Here is a 23668-nt window from a genome sequence, read left to right as displayed (position 1 = left end):
AAAGAGTAGTGCCAGTACATCTTGGAAAACTGAGACTATTTAAAGGGACCATTAAGTGAATAATGTTACAATACATCTCAAAACCCAAGCAGACATCATCAAACAAAGGAACATTCTAGAACCCTCATTGCTGGTGATTGCGAGAGATGCCGGACTCTGAAAAGAGAGTTGCTTTTTGCCATCTCACTACAGGCAGTTCCTGCTGTCTGTTGCGAACAGCATTATGTAGAATACAAGTCAACTCCTGATCACTATGAAATGTTTTTTCTCAATCTCATTTCCCTGCTTCTTATTAGTGGATTTCCTCTCTATTTTCTGTTTATCTTTCCCCTACAGTGGATCTCTTTATCCTTTGCTGTTATGGTGTAGCCATCCACTACTTACATTCAAGAATTACGTTTTTCTTCTTCTTCCTTCTCTCCTCTGTGGATGTCTTCTTCACTTTACCTTCTCGCCCATGTCTGCTCCACTTGCTCCTCTTATTACCCTCCTGGTAATAGGAAATCATCTGCCCAGCACCCAGTTCTCACCTTTTCCTTTTGCTGTCTGATATCTCTAATTGACACAGCCATTAGTTTGAGGAGGGGGAAAAACAAAAATGTTAAAAGTTTGATGGATTCCCTTCAAAACTGATCACAACCTCCACCAAACATTTTTCACCTTGACATGAAGCACCATCATGGCGGTTCCAGTCAAGGTTAAACAAAAATCCTTGTTGGCCAGTGGTGCTCTCTAAATTTGACAGATGGTAGTGCGACAGGGTGGGGACTGAGTACCATCCATTAAACCCAAGATCGGGATCCCGGCTGTTAGCAGCAGTCAGCAGAGGCTTGAGGGGATTGAAGGAGTGTTTTCCCCTACCAGTGCACCTGGCTCCAAATGGCAGTTCTTGCCAGAAGAACACCAAGTGTCATCAAGTGCAGGTTGAAGATCACTGGTGAGAAGTTAAATTCTTGGAGAGCCACAAGTTTTACAGTAAAAGGTTCAGATCAATAAAAATGTATCTGCATGAGCTGAGATTAGGTCTTTCCATAGAACATTAACATTACAGAGGTATTACACTAAAGCTCATCCTGGAGGTGAGACTTTTGCGCAGTGCTTACTGGTGAACAATAAGAAACACTGCATTGAGTTTGACCAGAATGAGGACTCAGTGGTTCATGTTGTTGGTGATCTGAGGTGCTTTGCGAACCACTTCTGTAGTTGCTGGCTCTGGACTGCATTGCAACCCAGTCAAGACTATCAGTTCTGGAGGAGGTCATTGCTCTTGACTTTTTCATGTAGTTGGCTAGCAACAGGGTTTGCCATGATCTTTTAAAGAAATGACAGGTAGATGAGTAGATGGTATTAGGATTTGTCTCGTCCTGAAGGAGTCCAGGAAGATTGTGGGGTGAGGGAAACGTTGGTGTGTTAAGCAGTAGTGTGAGAGTTTGACCAGTAATATCTTTCATTTTTGACAAATGGGGCATCATCTATTTATTTGAGGGAGCTCTCAATGAGTGCAGGAGATCTGTCAGGTTGTTGTGTAGAGGGTGTTGAAGACCATATTTTGGTTGCATTTAAGTGGTGGATCTACGGATGGAGCTCAAACAGCTCTTGATGGTTGTGGAGAGTGCTTTTTTTGGCAGCTACACAGATGTTGGCTGTTCATTAGTTGCCATGGCCTTTGTGGTGAGCTTCCTGAGTGCAATGCAGACATTTTCTAGGCTCTGTGGTTCTTCATGCAAATGTGAGCTTTTCTGTGTCTTCTCCTATCATCTAATGTGTGTGCTTGTACTTGGTGATCTCCTTTTTCATACAAGGCCTTCAAGTGTGTGATTCATTATGTCTCTGCGTGTTTGACTGACGAGTGATCCTTGAATAGCATGAGATAAAATGTGTGTTGAGTGTAGTGGCTGTTTGATATAGTGAGTGAAATGCTGACCAGATTATCTTTGGTTGGATGTTGGATGCATGTATGTGGAATGAGAAGTTACATTGTGCATGTGCCTGAGAAGTCAGGATTGTGCATAAAAAGGCTGGGAGAGTGCACATGGTGTTTTGAAAGGTGGCATGGAGATGCCAAGTGGCATTTTGCCTTTGTTAGGGTATGGACTCTTGGCATCACCTTTTCTCTGTTTGTCCTTAAACCTGGATGCCTGAGTTATAATTCCCTGTAAGCTTTCCAATGAAGGGGAGGTGGTTAGGACCAGGCAGCAAGTGAGTCACATGGCGTTGGCTGTAACGTGTGGACTCTGGCACACTGGAGGCCAAGGGACAGACAGTCTCATGGAGTAAGAAGTGGGTTATGTGACCTCAGCCAAGCAGTATCATCTAGTTCTCCCTGAGGGCTCCTCTGTGGGCATCTTTATTTTAAAGCTTGCCTGTGGGTGGAAACCAATGGGGGGTGATATCCCTGGGAACAATGCATGAACTCACAGAGCTATGGGCCCAGTATTGAAATATGATTCCTACTGAGCACACATTATCTGTGCTGCAGATACCATAGTACACTGGGCTGTCATAAAATGGGCTCTGTTTTTGACCGATAAAATAAACCAGACCATCTTTTCAATAAAAAATCTGCTCAATAATGTCTTTAGGGCCAAAGTATGCTGATCAAATGATGACAGTCTCTGGCTCCACCTTTGATTATTGCAGTCCTCATGACTTCACGCTTCCTGACTCAACCCCCTTTCTGCCACTGTCCTTTCAATTTGTGGGTTTCTGGACATGTCTTCATGTTTTTCATGTTTTATCCAGGTATAGCGCTGGTAGTCACGTGATCTCAATAATGGGCATATACCACCCAAATTGGGGTACATTTGCAGTTTCTTTCCCAACACATCACTTAGAACATTTCCATGCTAACCATGTCAGTAAAGGTTTTATTTTGGAATGATGCACCCAAAGCATCATAGATAGCAAGAGACGTTTACTCCAGTATCAGAGCTGTAGTTTAAGAGCTCTTCCTCCTGTGCATCCTAAATTGACAACACATAGCACCTTTGTTTCTGTAAACAGTGGTGTAACAAAACATGAGGGCCCCCCTACAAGATATACAGAAGGGGCCTCTCTCACTCACATCAGTAGTGGCTGAGGGACTCTAGGATATGTAAGCCTGGGGGGCCCAGGCACTGCAGGGGTGCGGAGGCCTATGTTACACCCCTGCCTGTAAAGGCATGCAGATGTCTCTGGACTTTTGCATTTCATGGAGATCTCAAAAAAACACTCATCTAGTACTACAGATTTCAGCATGGCCGCCATATCTCACTAATGCCACTGTGCCACTTTGTCACTACTGCAATCCGGTCACTGTCAAGAACATGAATGCTCAGATGCATCGGCAGAGGCTTGCCAACTTTTGGACAAGTGAGTTAGGGGAGGCCTCCATGCTGATCACTTGTTACAGCTACCTTGACTAAGGACAGCAACCATCTTTTATATCGGTCCAAGCATGGCAGTAGCAGGTTGACCATATCCTAATTAACCAGACGATTTCTTGCAGGCACAGCCAGATCTACCTGACCATCCACACCATGCACACTTCGACTCCGGGTATAGCTACAATGAGAGATTTTGTCTCCGTCAAATGGAGTTTTTGTAGGTATACCAATGTACTGGGAATTAGATTACAAAGCAGTAAATCTGCCCCATGGAAATGTCACTCCTCAGCCATCCTAGCTTTCCTAGCTTTCCTCTGCCTTGGACGTACTGGTAACAATGTATAGGTTTTGTTGCATTGTTATGTAAATGTTAGTGTTTACATAGGCTTTTTCTACTTAAGCATGACCTTTAATCCTCATTTTTAAGTAATGGGAAGGGACCAGTTTTCAACTCCAAATAATATAGCACTGGTAGCCCATTCTCACTTTTTACTGCAGTGCAGAGGGCTGAAGATGAGCTTTAGTGGCATTTTAGATCTTATGCAATGATACTTTAGCGGAAAACGATCTAAATAATGCTTTGGTATTACAGATGATAGGTTGAAAAGTATGAAAGGTATTGTCACTTAGCTGAAGTTGGTCTTTTTTATCAGTGTGAATTAAATGGTCATTTCACTTAAAGAACTGCAACAGGAGTCATTCACTTCAACGTACATTGTACACGTTGTATTACAACTTCTTCTGTCTTCCTAAGCACATACCACAATGTGTGAGTCCTCATCCAGAAAACAAACTCTCCCTCTACCCCTTCCTCCAACCCAATGAACGAAAGATTCTCCATTTAAACCATAGCAAACCGGTGTCTTTCCTTTTTTAATATTTAATATTTAAGTAGAGGGTATAAATGATCTGGACTTGATGGTATAGTTTATATTGGAATGATTTGAAGAAGATTTTTTTTTAACAGCATTGATTGTTCACACAGAAAACTTCAAACAAAACATGAGGTGTGATGGATTTTCAAATGGATGTACAGTAGTATTTCATTTGCGAGTCACTAGTTAAAAATATACGTAATAAGTAATGGCGACAGGTAACAAACAAGTAACAACAGCAAATGCAAGTGAGGAAAGGGTGTAACTTAAGGAAGTGGCACATGCACACGTCATCTAAGGTAGGAGGACAAATCACTGATACTGGACCATGCAACCTGTGGTAAGGAGTGAAAACCTGCTTAAATTGTAAACTTGTTTCAGCTCTCCGGAACTGCTATTCGCGAGCTTTCATTAGGACAAAAAATGTAAAAATAGGAAAAATGGTCCAGTGGTTTCATGGTAAAGCTTTAAATGTACAGCATCTGTAACTATATTGAATATACATCTGGGGCCTATTCACGATAGTAAATTTACCTATGTAGACTTGCCCATGTGTAAACCTGCAACTGCACCTCACTGTTGCTAAAATGGTCATATTGCTACTTGTTTGCGACTATACATATATGCATTCTGCCCTCCTTTTGTTCTTAACTTGATATACTTTTGAGAGGTTTGTTTTGGAGACACCATTGGCATAAACTTGCTTGAGGCAAACTTCACTGTTCAATCGAGGAGCGCAATCTCGCTATCCCAGACTTTGAAAACTACTACTTAGCTGCCCAGTTGCAGTGGGTTGTGCAGTGGCTGACTGCCCTTTTCTCAGAAGAGGAAGTACGAATCCAAGACACCCTGGAAGTTAAATCACGTCTCACTGCAGTGATTTCCACCCTGACTACCTAAGGGTATGGGTATGCCCAGATGTGGTTCCTGTGCACACTGTGTCATTGGAACCAAGCTATAGCTGACTGATGAGCCCTAACTTGGCTGAAACCGGTCCTATATTGTTTGTGTTCTAGTTCAGGGAGGACCTACCCTGACATATTAGGGTGGACTGTTCCCATAGAAGTAGTGTCAAGGCATAGTAACATATGACTGGTTCCAAACTGAAGTGACATGAAGTTCCAAATAATGATGAACTGGGAGGTGACCCTGACTAAATACCAGTGGCTGAGATGAATTCAAGCATCCTAGCCATCACTTTTCTGTTTACGTTGGTTCCCAATCAAGTATAACCAGATGACCACAGTTGACCCTAAGTGCTTTTTGGTGCCATTTTAAGCTTTACGTTTCACAAATTCATAACTTCTATTTCCCATATTGGATTGTTGTTATTTTGGTGTCATTTTATTTATTAAAATGTACTCAACTTTCCTAAATTAGTTTGGTGTTTTTCGTTTGCTGTGTTGACTTTATTATTCTTTTGGTACTGCATAAATACTTTACACACTGCCTCTAAATTAAGCCTGTCTGCTGTGTCCCATAGCTACCAGGAGTGAGTTCAGGTTATCAAAGGACTTTAAATGTTCACCCTGACTTTTGAGCTGAGTACTCATCCTCCTCAATTAATATCCCAGTTTTGTTTTACAGTACCCTAAATCTAATCAGGTCTTATAGTAAAATAGGGTTGATTTACTTATCTTGCAAAGGTGAAATGTCTCACAAATGGTGAAAGTGTTGAGGGCAGATACCTCTGACATCATCATGCAAACATGGGCAATTGAAAATTGGATATCTGTTGATGAATCCAAGATGATCATTTTGGCAGGAGACTGTGATATTGATCTCATGTAGGTTTATTAAGAAAGAAAATCTTATGAGTGATTCTCTCTTAGTTGATTTTGATGGAGGCACAATATTGTAGAATGAAAATGGTGTAGAATTCCTAAGCATAAATCAGTGACTGTATAATGAACATTTGCTCTGGCTCAGTGCAAAGCAAATTGCCTATTTTTATACCTTTGCACAGTCTGAAGAAAATACATTTATTCTAGAATTTCTGTTGTAATGTGTAAAGTTATGTGTGTAGACCATGGAGTATCTTAGCAACACATAGGGAGTTTAGAATATCCAAGTCCTAGGATGCAGAAGATGATGAAAGAGACTTGGAAGGGTGGATCACATACACTTATTTGGAAATAAATTCTAGAAAATAAGGAAATTGGTACATCATTTCTTTCAAGTGGCGACGAGTATGGGATGGGCTCATATATGCCCATACGTGGACCAACCATGATATATATGCAGTTGGGCATAACAACGAAATATTGGATTTTTACTGTGGGTAGAAATATTTTTTTTAAAACTTACAAGAAAACTACTGGCTTCTAAGGAACTAATCATTCAGTAAGAAGAAAGAACTATATTATTCTATACCTCTGAGGAAGCTGTTTACCCTGCTCGGTGTGAGGAAGTTTTTTACCCTGGATTGATATTGGAAATTGATTGAGGCAGTAGTAAAACATTCACATTTTTTAACAAGACACATTATTGTGCTTTTCGTGATATTAGAAGATACAACATTATTTTGAAATTCCAGTTATAGCAGAATATTATTTAAACAACGTCTGCTGTATTTCGTACTGCATCGTGTGTAAATGGACAGTTTCTAATGAAAGAGGCGTTTGAGAAGAGTTCAGATGGCTTTATATTTAAAGCAGTGTTTATAAGGATTACCTATGGCTTATTTAAACTGTAAGGAAATGAGAATGGAGCACACAAAAAATAGTATCTCCCTATTAGCAATGTTCAAGTAGTCATGACTCACTTAACTGTATAAGAAAACCGTAAGATGAATTTCTGCAAAAGTGGTATCAGTGCAATGTATAATAATTAGAAAGTTGAAAAAGAAGAAAAAAAAATGATTAATAAATCATAAACATTGATTTTAATGTGTAACAAAAGAATTAATGTTTCCAAAGAGTTTTTTAACAATACAACTAAAATTCCATAACAAATAACCTATCCATACATGAAGCAGTTCACCAGAATTAAACAGATGTATTTAATAAATCAACAAGAGAGTGGTTCATCCCCTAATATGATCATACAAAGTCCAAAAGATTGGTTAGAGGGGTGGAAATTATCCACTCTGATGATTTAGAAGCGAAAGGATTTCTCTTCATCCAATAGAAAGAAGGATTGTCCGGTTCATCCAAATTCAGCCGACACGTGTTTTGTCCTAAAAGGGACTTTATCAAGGCTGACAAAAACAAATGTTAAATGGTTTGTTTGTACCTATTATACCGCTAAAATCCAAACTGATAATAACCTAAACATTAAAAGTGTCCCACAATATATCGGCATAGTAATGACGATATGGGTGTCATAAAATTAGAAAAACCTCAGTGTTAAAATCCACCATGATACCACAAATAGATGCTACCAGTTCATAAGTGTATTGGAAACAAACAGAAACCATGCTTCTAGATAACCTCACTTGATATCAGAAAATGTATTTGAGCCAAAAGAAGTAAAGAAAGGAGATGAGGAAGGTGCAGAACCAAGATAATGTGAGAAAGACACCAATGGGCAGAATGGCCTCATGCATATTTGTGGCTAAAAAAACACATGTTCCACAATTTCTGTGGCAGAAAGTTCTGGAATCTGAGAGGAGCCACAAATTTCCTTTCACCCAGCGTTCCCCCAAGTCTCCCGATAAAAATGATACCTCACTTGTGTGGGTGGGCCTAGCGTCCGCGACAGGAAACGCCCCAAAGCGCAACGTGGACACATCCACATTTTTGGAAGAAAACAGAGGTGTTTTTTGCGAAGTGCCTACCTGTAGATTTTGGCCTCTAGCTCAGCCGGCACGTAGGGAAACCTACCAAACCTGTGCATTTCTGAAAACTAGAGACCTAGGGGAATCCAAGGAGGGGTGACTTGTGGGGCTCGGACCAGGTTCTGTTACCCAGAATCCTTTGCTAACCTCAAAATTTGGCTAAAAAAACACATGTTCCTCACATTTCTGTGGCAGAAAGTTCTGGAATCTGAGAGGAGCCACAAATTTCCTTCCACCCAGCGTTCCCCCAAGTCTCCCGATAAAAATAATACCTCACTTGTGTGGGTAGGCCTAGCGCCCGCGACAGGAAACGCCCCAAAGCGCAACGTGGACACATCCAAATTTTTGGAAGAAAACAGAGGTGTTTTTTGCGAAGTTCCTACCTGTAGATTTTGGCCTCTAGCTCAGCCGGCACCTAGGGAAACCTACAAAACCTGTGCATTTCTGAAAACTAGAGACCTAGGGGAATCCAAGATGGGGTGACTTGCGGGGCTCGGACCAGGTTCTGTTACCCAGAATCCTTTGCAAACCTCAAAATGTGGCTAAAAAAACACATGTTCCTCACATTTCTGTGGCAGAAAGTTCTGGAATCTGAGAGGAGCCACAAATTTCCTTCCACCCAGCGTTCCCCTAAGTCTCTCGATAAAAATGGTACCTCACTTGTGTGGGTAGGCCTAGCGCCCACGAAAGGAAATGGTCCAAAACACAACGTGGACACAACATATTTTTTCACAGAAAACAGAGGTGTTTTTTGCAAAGTGCCTACCTGTGGAGTTTGGCCTCTAGCTCAGCCGGCCCCGGGAGGGGGGGGGGGGCAGAAATGCCCTAAAATAAATTTGAAACCCCCCAACCCCCCCAAACCCCCCCCTGCCCGGGAACGACCCTTGCCTACGGGGTCGCTCCCCCTGCGTGACATTGGCGCCAAAAAACAAATCCCCGGTGCCTAGTGGTTTCTGCCCCCTTGGGGGCAGATTGACCTAAAATCGGCAGAAATGGCCTAAATACAATTTGCCCCCCAGGGGAGCGACCCTTGCCTGATGGGTCGCTCCCCATCTCTAAAAAAACAAACAAAAAAAATAACACAAAAAAAAAATTTCCCCTGGCGCCTAGAGGGTTGGCATAAAATAAATTTGCCCCCCCAACCCCCCCCCGGGAGCGACCCTTGCCTACGGGGTCGCTCCCCCTGCGTGACATTGGCGCCAAAAAACAAATCCCAGGTGCCTAGTGGTTTCTGCCCCCTTGAGGGCAGATTGACCTAAAATCTGACAATCTGCCCCCAAGGGGGGCAGAAATGGCCTAAATACAATTTGCCCCCCAGGGCAGCGACCCTTGCCTGATGGGTCGCTACCCATCTCTAAAAAAACAAAAAAAAATTGCCCTGGCGCCTAGAGGGTTCTGCCCCCCCCCTGGGGCAGTTCGGCCTAATAATAGGCTGATCTGCCCCCAGGGGGGGCAGAGATGGCCTAAAATAAATTTGCCCCCCCCGGAGCGACCCTTGCCTACGGGGTCGCTCCCCCTGCGTGACATTGGCGCCAAAAAACAAATCCCAGGTGCCTAGTGGTTTCTGCCCCCTTGGGGGCAGATTGACCTAAAATCGGACAATCTGCCCCCAAGGGGGGCAGAAATGGCCTAAATACACTTTGCCCCCCAGGGGAGCGACCCTTGCCTGATGGGTCGCTCCCCATCTCTAAAAAAACAAACAAACAAAAACAAAAAAAAATCCCCTGGCGCCTAGAGGTTTCTGCCCCCCCCTGGGGAAAGATCGGCCTAATTATAGGCCGATCTGCCCCCGGGGGGGCAGAAATGGCCTAAAATAAATTTGCCCCCTCAAACCCCACCCCCCCCCCCGGGAGCGACCCTTGCCTACAGGGTCGCTCCCCCTGCATGACATTGGCGCCAAAAAACAAATCCCAGGTGCCTAGTGGTTTCTGCCCCCTTGGGGGCAGATTGACCTAAAATCGGCCAATCTGCCCCCAATGGGGGCAGAAATGGCCTAAATACAATTTGCCCCACAGGGCAGCGACCCTTGCCTGATGGGTCGCTACCCATCTCTAAAAAACAAAACACAAAAAAAAAAAAATTCCCCTGGCGCCTAGAGGGTTGGCCTAAAATAAATTTGCCCCCCCAACCCCCCCCCCCCGGGAGCGACCCTTGCCTACGGGGTCGCTCCCCCTGCGTGACATTGGCGCCAAAAAACAAATCCCAGGTGCCTAGTGGTTTCTGCCCCCTTGGGGGCAGATTGACCTAAAATCGGACAATCTGCCCCCAAGGGGGGCAGAAATGGCCTAAATACAATTTGACCCCCAGGGCAGCGACCCTTGCCTGATGGGTCGCTACCCATCTCTAAAAAAACAAAAAAAAATTGCCCTGGCGCCTAGAGGGTTCTGCCCCCCCCCCTGGGGGAAGATCGGCCTAATTATAGGCCGATCTGCCCCCGGGGGGCAGAAATGGCCTAAAATAAATTTGCCCCCTCAAACCCCACCCCCCCCGGGAGCGACCCTTGCCTACGGGGTCGCTCCCCCTGCGTGACATTGGCGCCAAAAAACAAATCCCAGGTGCCTAGTGGTTTCTGCCCCCTTGGGGGCAGATTGACCTAAAATCGGCCAATCTGCCCCCAATGGGGGCAGAAATGGCCTAAATACAATTTGCCCCACAGGGCAGCGACCCTTGCCTGATGGGTCGCTACCCATCTCTAAAAAAAAAAAAAACAACAAAAAAAAAACACAAAAATAAAAAATTCCCTGGCGCCTAGAGGGTTCTGCCCCCCCCCGGGGGCAGATCGGCCTAATAATAGGCTGATCTGCCCCCAGGGAGGGCAGAAATGGCCTAAAATAAATTTGCCCCACTAACCCCCCTCCCCCAAACGACCCTTGCCTACGGGGTCGCTCCCCCTGCGTGACATTGGCGCCAAAAAACAAATCCCCGGTGCCTAGTGGTTTCTGCCCCCTTGGGGGCAGATTGACCTAAAATCGGCCAATCTGCCCCCAGGGGGGCAGAAATGGTCTAAATACAATTTGCCCCCCAGGGGAGCGACCCTTGCCTGATGGGTCGCTCCCCATCTCTAAAAAAATAAATAAAAAAAAAAAAAAGAACACAAAAATAAAATTTGCCCTGGCGCCTAGAGGTTTCTGCCTCCCCTGGGGGCAGATCGGCCTAATAATAGGCCGATCTGCCCCCAGGGGGGCAGGCCGATCTGCCCCCAGGGGAGGCAGAAATGGCCTAAAATAAATTGCCTCCCCCCAGAAAAAACTCCCTGGTGTCTAGTGGTTTCTACCCCCCAAGGGGGGCAGAAATGGCCTAAATATAATTTTCCCCCAAGGGGAGCAACCCTTGCCTAAGGGGTCGCTCCCCACCCAAAAAAAAAAAAAAACGTTAAAAAAAATATATATATCCCTGGTGCCTAGAGGTTTCTGCCCCCAGGGGGGGCAGAAAAGGCCTTCCCGAAAACATGCCTCCCCTGGGAGCGACCCTTGCCCAAGGGGTCGCTCCCTTTTGTCAGTATCAGTAAAAAAAAAAAAAAATCCCTGGTGTCTAGTGGGGTTTCAAAAGACGGATTGCAAGCAATCCAGCTTTTGAAACCCTCGGAGAGACTTCAAAGGGAAGGAAATACATTTCCTTCCCTTTGAAGCCCCTCCGGTCCTCCCCAACGTGATTGAAAGAGAAATGCTTAGCATTTCTCTTTCAATCGCGCTGGAAGCTCTGCTTCCAGCGCGATGGGGGAGGCCCCTGTGAATAATCAGCGCGCGCTGACGTCACAGGGGGGTGTGGAGGGGGTTGGGGGTGGAAGGGGAAGGTCTTCCCCTTCCATCCCCAGCTTGGGAAGGGGGGGGTTCACGGGGGGCGCGCTAGGGAGTCATGACTACTTGAACATTGCTAATAGGGAGATACTATTTTTTGTGTGCTCCATTCTCATTTCCTTATAGATTTAACTTGCTGGTACAAGTATTCTTGTTCCGACACACATGCTTGACAACAGGCATGTCTTGAATGTATGAGCACCTAAACAATACTCGGCATTATAGGAATGTGCAGCAAGCCTTAGGTTTTCTGTTGTCTGTTTCCTCCAATGAGAAAAAGGCTTATTTAAACTGTTCTGTTACAATATGGTCGAGGCACGGCGTTTGTATGTTATTGGCGAGTGTTCATCTTGCGCATCCTGGGCCTACAAATGTAGCTGCATTCTGCACTGCAGTTAAGGACCCTATCCAGCGTTTTTTTTTTTTTTTAAGACAATGAGTGCTCTCACGCTGCAGCCAATATCATGTCCACATGCCAAGCTGGCATTTTCTTTTAGAAACAGCAGCGCATTCATTGAAGACGGCAAGCATGTTCTTTGTCAGAGGATGGCAACAACAAGTCTTGCGTGAACCGGACGTCAAAGACTGAATGCAAGGGCAACAGCATGTACAAACAAACGTGGTGTGTTTGTTATTGTAGGCCATATTTTAGCATTGGGAAAGGCCTTATTGCATTGTGTGGGAATGCTGCATATTGGAGGATGCTTACCGGGTGTATTAAAAAATATATTTTGACGGGAAGTAGGAAGTGTACAGCCATCAGACGACGGTGACTACCTTTTTTATATTAGTTTGTTATGTGCTGTGCATAAAAAAAATATGAAAATGTTTATATATATTTTTTGTATGTTTAACTTAAAAATGTTATTGATGTTGATGATATATTAGTAGTGAAGTCAAATTTATAGCATTGCAGTCAATTGCTCCTCCTCCCGTATTTTTAGCTACACCAATTTTTAGCTATCCAATTATGTCCTGGAAAGATTGGTGAGAAGCTTTCAAAACATATTTAGAAGCTCTGGGTGAAGCTATTTTTATAACAAGTAGAAAATTGGCTTTATTGAAACATAGTTTAAGGGCAGAAGGTAGGAAAGTATTGAAAACTTTGCCTTGTGTGTGCCCAAACGTTGACAGTGAGGAAGGGTCAGATGAAGAAAGAGAAGAAGAGGATGTTTACACATTGGTGATCAAAGTGCTAGAAGAACATTATGGCAAAGAGGTTAGTGTGGTGGTGGAACGACGCAAATTATTTTCAAGGGCACAAGCATCTAATGAATCCATTGACCATTATGTTAGTGCATTGCGAACACTGGCAGTTACGTGTAGCTTTAAAGAGCTACATGGAGAAATAATAAGGAACCAATTGATTAATCGTACTAGAATATAAAAATTCCAGAAAAATTATTACGTTTAAAGGACCCATCATTTGATACAGCTATAATGGTGGCTAAATGGATTGAGGATACCACACGTTATGTGAAAGAACTAGAGAATAAAGATGAACATGATAGAGTAATTCAGGAGGTAAAAAGGGACGACAAGTATAAGAAACCAGTAAACAAATACGGGAAAGTGATTAATGAAGAAAAGAAATATGTTATAGGTGCGAGAGTACCACACACATAGCATCATTAAAGAAAATGTCCTGCAATTAAAAGCAAATGTTTCAGTTGCAATAAAATTGGATATTTTTCACGGGCATGTAAAGAAAAAGAAAAAACTAATTACAAAGGTAGTGTACATTTAGTACAAAACAAAATTGGGGAGGATAATAACAGCTCATCAGAGGATGACATTGAAGTGTTAATGTTGATTGACGAAAGAAAACAGTCATGTGATAGAACAAAATGCATGACAGTATCAGAAAACTTTATTAATATGTTAAAACAAGTTGAGTACAGACCTCCTGAATGTACAGTAGCAATGAATGGTGTTATGATACAAATGGGTGCAGATTCATGTTCGCCATATTCATTAATAGACCAGGAAAAATGGCAAAATTGGGCAAAGTAGAGTTATCTGCAACTGAAGTAGAGTTGTTTGGTTATGGTGGCAATGAATTACAAATAATTGGCTGTTTTCAGGCAGAAGTAGTTTTCAAACCAAGGAACACTACCTGTTTGGTGAATGACACAGAAATAATGGACGTTGTTTATTAAGATAGAAAGAACAAGGAATGTTAAATATGATATTGAACCCTAATACTGAAGAACAGGTATTGGTGGTGATGGATAGAGCTATTGAGAAATGGGGAAATTAATTCTAAAACCTATAACCTATTCGGAAGCAGTATAGGATGTTTAAAAAAGTTTATGCACAAAATTATTCTGAAAGATGGAGCTGTTTTAAAGGTTCATAAAGTGAGGAGTCTACCTATGGTGATAAGGGAAGCATTGGGAGCGGAACTAAATAAATTTCTAGAAATGGGTGTGATTGAGGATATCGAGTCATCAAATGGTCCAGTGGTTATAGCTCAGAAACCTAATGGAAAAATTAGGATTTATGTGAGAGACCTAAATGACAATATATGGGTGGATCGACATCCTATTCCCAATATCAATGAATTGTCAGCAAGTATCAAAGGTGGAAAGGTGTATTCTATACTTGATTTGTCTAGTGCATACCACCAGATTATGTTAAACCCCGAGCCAAGACATTTAACTTCCTTTATAAATCCTGAAGGTGCATTTAGGTTAATACGTATGCCTTTTGGACTCGCATCCGCGTCAGCAGTACTCCAAAGAGTAATGCAGAATAAACTGGGAGACATGGAGAACATAAGATTTTTTCAGGAATATAATCTGGTATCGGCTGAGAACAAAAAAAACATGACGACCTTTGGAGAAAAGTATGTGAAGGATGAGAAAAGGCTGGGTTTACTGTTGAGATCAGCAAATGAAAGTTTGTTCAACAAAGTGTTGCATATGTAGGCCACACACTATCATATAAAGGAATTAAACCTAAAATAAAGCTAATGAGAAAGCACCATGTTCAAGCAATAAAGATCATTTACGATCTTTCTTAGGGCTAGCTGAATATTATGCAAACGTTTTTTAAAATTTTGCAAATATTGCACAACCGTTGCGAGGATTCATGAGAAGGGACCAAAAGTATGAATGGAAAGAAGAGTGTCAAAAAGCGTTTGAAGAATTAAAAACAAAAATTAAGAATGCAGTAGAATTGAAACCATTTGATGTTCAAGAACACACTTTAGTATTCACCGATGCCAGTGTGCATGGTTTAGGGGCAGTGTTGATGCAAGTAAGCAAAGGAAAAGAAAGAAAGGTGGCCTTTGCCTCTAGGATGCTAAAGGTAGCAGAAGCAAGTTATTCTACCATAGAAAAGGAGGCACTTTCGTGTTGGTGGGGAGTGCAGCATTTCCGAAATGATGTATGAGGAAGAAAGTTTGAATTGCAAATCGATCATAAACCATTGATTGTTGTATTTATGACAAAGTGGGCCGGACAAAAATTGCGAAATGGATTTACAGAATTCAGGAGTATATCTTCACTATGAAATATGTACCTGGTTTATCAAATGTCAATGAAGATTGTTTGTCAAGATTGCCATTGGAAACAAATGATAAGGAGGAGGATGATGAGTGGGTTGTGGCTGATATTGCAGACATAAGGATCGAAGCTATTCCTGCAGTCAAGTGGAAAGCTGTGGTAATTAACGATGAAAGGATGAAGAGTTGCAAATGATAAAACAAAGTTTACCTGAAGGTTGTTCAAATTTGAATGAAGACATGAGAGTTCTTATGAATTACAAAAATGTTTGGTCTGAATTGTCAGAGCATAATGGAATTATAAAAAGAGGAGACAAATTTGTTGTACCACAAGTGTTAAGATTTTTCATGAGGGTCATGGCGGAATGTCTGGAATGAAGAGAAAAATGAGAGAGAATTTTTGGTGGCCTGGTGTAGATCGTGATGTGGAAAGGTACTCAAGGGGGTTTGAAGTGTGTGTGTAGTGACAAGATACATGATGCAAAAGAACCTCCTGTTTTTCCTATACCATTTCCATGTAAACGTTGGGAACAAATTGGTATGGATTTGTGTGGTCCATATGAAATTGAGGGAAGTGGAAAGAAGTATGTGGTGGTGATGATTGATTACAGCATTGTGAGTGATATTAGATCTCGCACGATGATTGGTTTTTGTGGGCATGTATAGAGGAGAGAAGGATATCCTGAAGAACTAGTGACAGATAATGGTCCGCATTTCATCTCAGAAGAGTTTGAAAATTACTTACCAAGTTGTGGTGTCAAACATGTAAAGAGAGCAATAGGGCATCCTCGTGGAAATGGTTTAGTGGAACGATTCAAAGGGGTTCTCAATGAGAATATACAATTGTCAGTGCAAAATAAATGGAAATGGAATGATGAGATAAGGGATTTGTTATGGAGTTATCGCAACACTTCACATTGGAATCACTTTTTATGCTATTGAAAGGAAGTATCCAAAGTACAAGAGCTGTACCAGGTTGGATGGTAAAAATGGGATGAAGATGAATGGGAAGGAGTTATTGAGCAGAGTACAGAGGAGACAAAGTGATTATAGTAAAGAAGCAAAAAGTGATGAGAGAGGAGGTATGTATAAGTGTGGGGATTTTGTTCAGACCAAGTTATTCGTAGGTGTGAGGAAAGGTGTATCTAAATGGTCATTGCCAAAATGTATTATGAAGGTGAATAGATATAGTGTGGAATTGGATGATGGGAAGAGGTGGAACATGAGTAGCATAATGAAGTGTAATGAAACTCAGTTGCAAAATTGGAAAGGGGTGGTGTCAAATGGTGTAAAAAAAACAAGAAGGAAAAGATATTCGGACGAGATTTGGAAGGAAAACTAAGTTACCAGGGCATTTAAAGGATCATTACAGGTGAAGTAGTAAAGAGTTATAATGTAGTAAATTTGTTGTGTAGTAAAATACCAAGCTGTGTTAAATTCAGTAAGAAAATATAGTATAATATTGTCAACTTAGAGTGTTATGCAAATTTTTATTGTACAGAATATTTAGTAAATTAGGTAAAGAATTATTATTATTATTATATATTTTTGTTTGGGAATGGAGAAATGTATTGTGTAAAGTTATGAGTGTAGAACATGGGTTATTTTAGCAATGTGTTGCTAAGAAGGGAGTTTAGAATGTCAAAGTCATAGGATGCAGGTGATGATGAAAGAGACTTGGCAGGGTTGGTCGCATTCACTAATCTGGAAAAAATTCAAGAAAATAAGGAAATTGGTGCATCGTTTCTTTCAATGTCACCATGATAGTGCATGAGTTGCAGGCAGCACAGCTTGGAAACAGAGTAAAGCAATCAATATTTACTTATTCTGAGACTTTAATACCAAATGTGTTAACATAAATTCCCACTTGCTAATATTGCAGAGGAAGGTCCTTCTTCAGTGCAATGATGTTATAGTGATACATCCAGATTTTGCCTGGTGTATGTGCTATTATGAAACATGTTCTGTTGGCTGCTCCTCCCAGGGAATTGCTAACTATAGACCACATGGGCACCTCGGAGAGTGAGTCAGGAAGATTGCATGCACCAGACCTGGTGCCAAGCATGGCCTCAGGAGGTGGTGGTTGGATTGTCCTTCAGAAGTATAGATAACTGGGGTAGTGGTTGGATTGCATCTGCTTACCCATATGCATTCTGTTTCAGCCTTTCAAAGGACACCTAAAGGACCACTGCAGGATGGGTCCAATAAGGGACTACAACCACCATTGTGGGGGTTTTGACACCTCAAAGAGAGGTTTGTTGCACTGGTGCTGCCCCCACGGGCAAATCCCAGAGCTCCACCAACACAAGTCCCTGACAATATACTCTATTGCCTTAAGAAAAAAACATAATTTCACCCATGTGTTAGGATTAGGACAAGGAAGGTGGAACTGAAGTATTAAGATTTCTGGTAGGTAATTGAGGAATTACCTCTTCATCCACTTCTCCATGGCAGTCCTGAGGCAAAATGTAGGTTATGCCCCAAAAAACAGAGACCACTAGGTGAAAGTAAGGCCAAGACACTTGTAACAGTTAATTAAAAAACAAAAAATATTCCTGGGCTGCATCTGGTAAACTAGAAGACAGCACACTTGAGCCAAAGGATTCCTTCCCAACTGGACCAACTTTCAACTGGTAGTGACCGAATAACATCCAGAACAGACTAGCTGACAAGGTAGCAGCAGAATAGATGTCCTGCAAGAGCTGACCCATGACCTCTGCTGAGTGGGAAGCCATGCCTTTAGGGGAATGCCCACCACCTCTACAGGATAGGGGAGGCCAGAGAGATCACTGGCCATGGAAATGATACATTAAATTTGACACCTGAGAGAGCCTATTGTGGGTTTTAAACCATATCTACCAAGTCCAAACCTAACATACAGAGAATCACGCTGCCAAAATGGTATGTTTCTAGAGCTACATTGATGGCCATCTCTAAGGAGTGCAGCCAAACCCCTTAGGGGTAGCAGGATCAGGAAAGAGAAAAGGAATCATGCTTTCCTGAGAGCAATGGAAAGAGAAATGGAACTGCTTGGTAACAAGGCTGGACCATGTTGAGGAACCATGCAGTCTGGAAGGGCCCCTAGACATGGGTCAAGATAAACCAGAGATCTCAGCTTACCTAGTCTATGAGCTGAGGTAATGTAAACTAGGAAGCAAAAACAACCTTGAAGAATCTAATGGTTCAAAAGGAGATGCTTGTAACGCCTTAAACACCAATGGGAAATGCCACTCTAAAGATGAATTTCTTGAAAAGATGGGCAACAAGTAGTTCAAGGCTTGAATGGCTGCCCATTAAACAAGAGGGGCAGGTGGTCTTGTGTTCCATGGATGATGGACCTTCACCCAGCAGGGAGACACACTTGGATGTCAGCAACACTGATATTTGTAACAAATAGTTACCCCAGAACCTCAGCCCTACACTCCATGATTCTTTTATCAGCCCCATCTTCTTCCTGAGATGTACCCAAGCACTGTCCTTTTCTCTTTCTCCAGTGTGTCCTACCCAACTCAAAATAATGAAGCATGCCACACATCTGCTGCAAGAGGATTACTCTACCCCCTCATATCACTACAGTTAGCTCTGGGTCTCCCAAAATGTAATCTAAAATCTTCCAAGCATTGACCAATTCACAGGCACACATGCATATAACACACATGCACTGCATAGCACTACCTCTCCCAAGCACTGTACCCTTCACAGGCACACATACACCCAGTACACATACATAACACATGCAAACTGCAGAGCACTGCACACCAAACCGATGTAGGCCAAGAGTGAGTTAAGCACACAGCCCATAACTTTAAATAAATGAGTTTATAGCACTCACTCCAGTGACACAGGTAAAAAGACCTCTTCACTCCTAAGATCACTACACAGTATGTTTGCACCACTGTGCTCATGCTGCTTATCTCCTGGCAAAGGCAGTAGCCTTTCACCACTCTGAGGGTAGTGCCTTGGGGGCCCTCCCGCTGCAAAAACACCAGAATGTGTGACATAGACCTATGTCATGGCGCATACGCATAATCCGTGTTCGCCCATGACAACAAAAATCAACATCATGGATCCAGACAACATTACAGTTCGAACTCTCAGGACAGGGGTGCATGCCCCTCATCATGTGAGGGACTTTTTCAATCCCAACACAGAGTATGAGAGATCATGTCTTTTATTCTGATTCATGAACACAAGGCTTTCCTGGCAGTCCCCCCTAAATACAGTGGATGAACACAGGTGCTTTGGCCATGGGCCTAATATCTGACTAGTCATTGGTCAAAGGTTTCCACCAGCCTAGAGTCCGCTGTCACTTCTTCCACTCTAAATAGAACATTGGAACTGTGAATTTGGTGAACACGATATCTGCCATATTTTTGACAAAGTAGCACATCCACCAAACCCAAAATCAAGTCCACAATCCTCCATGGCATGGATCATCAAAAATGCCAGATTGAAATCATAACAAAGACCATATTTTAAAAAGTGTTGTGTCCTCAGGAGGTTAAAATGTGTCAATATGTTGAATGGGGAGTACAATCTCCATGTATGGTAATTAATATGGGGCATTAAGACCCAAAGAAAATTATAGTACAAGCTCCTGAGGCTCAGCAGGACAAAGACTAACATTATATCGAGACAAGTGAAACAGCTGGTTATTTTATATCAAACCAGGAGTTGGTATTATTTTATGTTGAAGATACTTATTTCAAATATTGTTAACCCCTTTGACAAAACAAATAAGCAAAAAGTGAGCACAATGTTATGAAGGTTGTTGACATGAAATAGGTGCAATGATTCCAAGGTTTGGAAAAGTTATATGTTTTTGTGTTTGTTAAAATGTGAAAATGAATTTGGAAAAAAGAAAATGATCAAATACATTTAAAAAAATGTCAAAAAAGCAGGCCTTGGTGGAACTCCTGGAGTTTCACTTTGCGGAATTCCGTGGAGCTACAAAAAAACTTTGCAAGATTCTACGGAGTTCCATGAGCAAGCAGGATATGGGCATGTCGTGCTACTCGCATTGATTTTTAGTACCAGGAGGTTGTTCTGCACTGTAAAATGAGTGTGAATGGCACATAGCGGCATGCCAGTGGGCATTGCTTCTTTCTTTTGCTTGAGTAGTTTTTCTATTTGAGCGACATCTTTCTCAATGCAAACAGTCATGACCTGCTGCGACTGCCTGCATTGAAAAATCTCGAGTGGAGGCATTCTAGCACCCACATATCACGCTAGGGGAACGCAAATTCTTGCTCACATTTGCCAACTTAATGCAGCGGTTGGCAGAGTTCTGATGGAACTCTGTGCTCCAAGAGCAGCACGGAGTGGGCAAAACTCTACAAACTCCACCGGTGGAGCCCTTTGTAAGCACTTAAAGTGCACTCCAACAGTGTGTAATGGGCCACACCCTAAACTTTGACTTATCCTGACATTTTTCACTGCACTTGAGCAAGTAGTGGCGGGAAGAGATCGATTGTTTAGATTTGATTGTTTAGAATGTGGGTTATGACTGTGGCCTAAGTTGAAAGTGGTTTGGTGTTGATTGATAACTAGTGGAAACGATTTCTTGTGTTGCTGCAGTTGCACTCATGCTTGAAGTGGTATGAAGTAGATTGCTCATATGTTTGTTTCTAGCATCCATGGTTGGTTATGGGTTCTGATATTTATTGGAAATTATCCTAAAGCATCTTGTGTCCAAACTTTCCTATATCAATGTGATTCTGCATCTTTTGCTTGGGAAAAGCTAGTCTTTACTTCAGCAAGGAACTGTTTCTTGTAGGGGGATGATAAGCCGAAGTGTTAGTTTGGAACAACGTGTTATATGTCTTGCATATTTAGGAAAATTGGATGAACAATAAGCCCTTGTTGTGTATAGCCCTCATGGAGTGAAGAGAACACTGGTGTGAAGGGTTCACATGAGCACAGGTGTAGGGACTGTTTTGCCACTGTGGTTTTGAATTCTTTGCAGCTTCTGGATAGGTAGATTGGGTCCCAAGATAAATACAATATGCATTGCCCAATCGATGGTACAGAGTAGCGGTGACAGAATATCGCAAATAAAATATCAACAGATATGTTTGTTTTCCATACCTAACTCTCTACTGTATATATGTACATATGCATTACATATATTTTCAAGGTACGTAGAAGTGAAGTTATGTATAGTAAATTTATACTTCCTTATATGCACTTATCTTTTGATGTTTTGTCCCTTTGTCCCTCAATATTCTATTCTTGATTCAATATTAGTATGCCACAATATTGTTGCTTTAACTATTCAGCAGTACAATCAGCTACTGGAAGGGTGAGATTGGCCTGCAACTTATTAAGGTAGCATAGGTGAGGGAAGACAAATTGAAGAGTTTGCTTGGTGTAGAAGGCACTTTTTATGAATTGGTATTTACTGCACTGTGTATGAAGCTAGATGTTTCTCACCCTTGTTTTTGATTTTTTCCCTAGTCCAGCTAATGGAGGACGCACCTGTGGGGGGCTGGGCTATGAGTTCCAGCTTTGTAGTAACAAGGACTGCCTTACAGGCCTTGATGATTTCAGGGAAGAGCAATGCAAACAATGGGACCCTCATTTTGAATATCAGAACAACAAGCACCAGTGGCTTCCATATGAGCACAGTGATGGTTAGTAATGTTTCTTTGATTGCAACAATATGTTTTGAACATAATGTTTCCTAGTAAACGTCCTACTTTCCTTCCTCTACATCTGCTGATAATTGTTTGGCTCCAATCTGTGCTTCCTTTGGGATTTTTAAAATGAGTTACCATGTCATAGTGTTTGTGGTGTTAATGAATGTTTAATGTGTGCAATGGTATTTATGGGTTTTTGCATGTTTTAGAGCTTCCACACAATAACTGTGACCATTTGTATCAAACTGCTTTGCTTATCTTGCCTTTTTAATGGTAAACATATAATATCTCATTCTCAGCACTAATCACATATGCAAAACACATTAACAGTTATTTGGCCATATTGGTAGGTGCCTTGTTGCAAGGTATATATTTTAAAGTCAACAATTATTATGTTGTAAAGTTTTTTTATAAAGTCTGTTGTGTACTGGATTGATATGACAGTGAAGTGCGGTATGTTATGTTATGCCTTAAGCATTTGTTCAATAAACTTCTAACATTGTTTGGACATGTACTGCTTTCAGATTCTTGAACCTTTTATAATTGTAGGATTGCCTTTTACTGTTCTCAGGAGTTGTCGCGATTGGTTAGTGAATGTCTATCTCATCAATGCATTGCTTATTGACGAGTCCTCTTAGTTAGGGGAAATGACTAAGGTGTTTTAATCATGTCAGGATTCATGCTGAGTTTTTTGTGCATGGATGTGTGTGTTGGAACTCTAGTATTATTTTCAGTGGGTAACACATCTGTGCTTTTCCTGGTCTGAAAGTCCAAGTCCAAGGACTTCAACTGTCACAAGTCCACACCCATGACAGCCTGGAATCACCTCACTAAACAGAACACCATCAACCTCATAAAATATATTCACTCAGGGGCCCCATCTGACCCTTGCCCTGACCACATCTTTAGGTTTGGAGCACCCAGGGTTGGCAACAGACTTACCACCTTACTCAACACCTCACTGTACACAGCCACTTTCCCTGAAGACTGGAAGGACATTGGAGATCAAGGAGGAAGTCATTGATAAAATAACAACTCACCATTCACCTGAAACATAATCACCTCCTGGAAAACTTCGACAGAAACCACAGCACTGAAACAGCCCTAATCGCAACCACCAACGACATCCAGGGCCTTCTTGACCAAGGAAGGACAGCCACTCTCTTCCTCCTTGATCTCTCAGCAGCCTTCGACGCCATCTCCCACCACACACTTATCATCAGACTAAACGACATAGGCATCCAAGGAACTGCCTTTGAATGAATCACTCCCTTCCTCACTAATAGAACTCAATGAGTGCACTTCCCACCTTACATCTGTGAACCCAAACTGTTCATCCTCAAGGTTTGTTGCTCAGCCCCACCCTCTTCAACATCTACATGACACCCCAGGCTGAACTTGTCAGATCCCATGTACTCAACATCATCTCCTACGCTGACGACACAGAACTCATCCTTTCCCTCTCTGAAAACTCTATCTCCACTAGAACCATCTTCCACAAATGCATGACCAGCATCTCCAACTGGATGAGGAACAACTCCCTTAAACTGAATACGGAAAGATGTAAGTCCTGTTTCTCTGTAAATAAGAATCTCCCTGGGATGCCTCCTGCTGGCTGACAGAACTCTGACCCACCCCAACCCCGACCAAGCATGCAATGAACCTCGGTATCATCTTGGACAGGAAACTTACCATGAGATATCAAGT

General features: G+C 42.2%; 1 protein-coding gene across 1 annotated transcript in view; it reads left to right on the top strand.

The window, feature by feature from the left end:
* The window catches only part of ADAMTS2 (ADAM metallopeptidase with thrombospondin type 1 motif 2), a 1546369-nt gene that overhangs the window by 1210126 nt on the left and 312575 nt on the right, over positions 1 to 23668 (top strand). Inside the window, exon 12 of the mRNA XM_069199292.1 lies at positions 21780 to 21955. Coding sequence (XP_069055393.1) covers positions 21780 to 21955 — 176 coding nt within the window. The remainder of the gene's footprint in view (positions 1 to 21779; positions 21956 to 23668) is intronic.

Source organism: Pleurodeles waltl, chromosome 7 (assembly GCF_031143425.1).
Source record: "Pleurodeles waltl isolate 20211129_DDA chromosome 7, aPleWal1.hap1.20221129, whole genome shotgun sequence".
Taxonomy (NCBI): domain Eukaryota; kingdom Metazoa; phylum Chordata; class Amphibia; order Caudata; family Salamandridae; genus Pleurodeles; species Pleurodeles waltl.
This window is presented reverse-complemented; position numbering and strand designations above follow the sequence as displayed.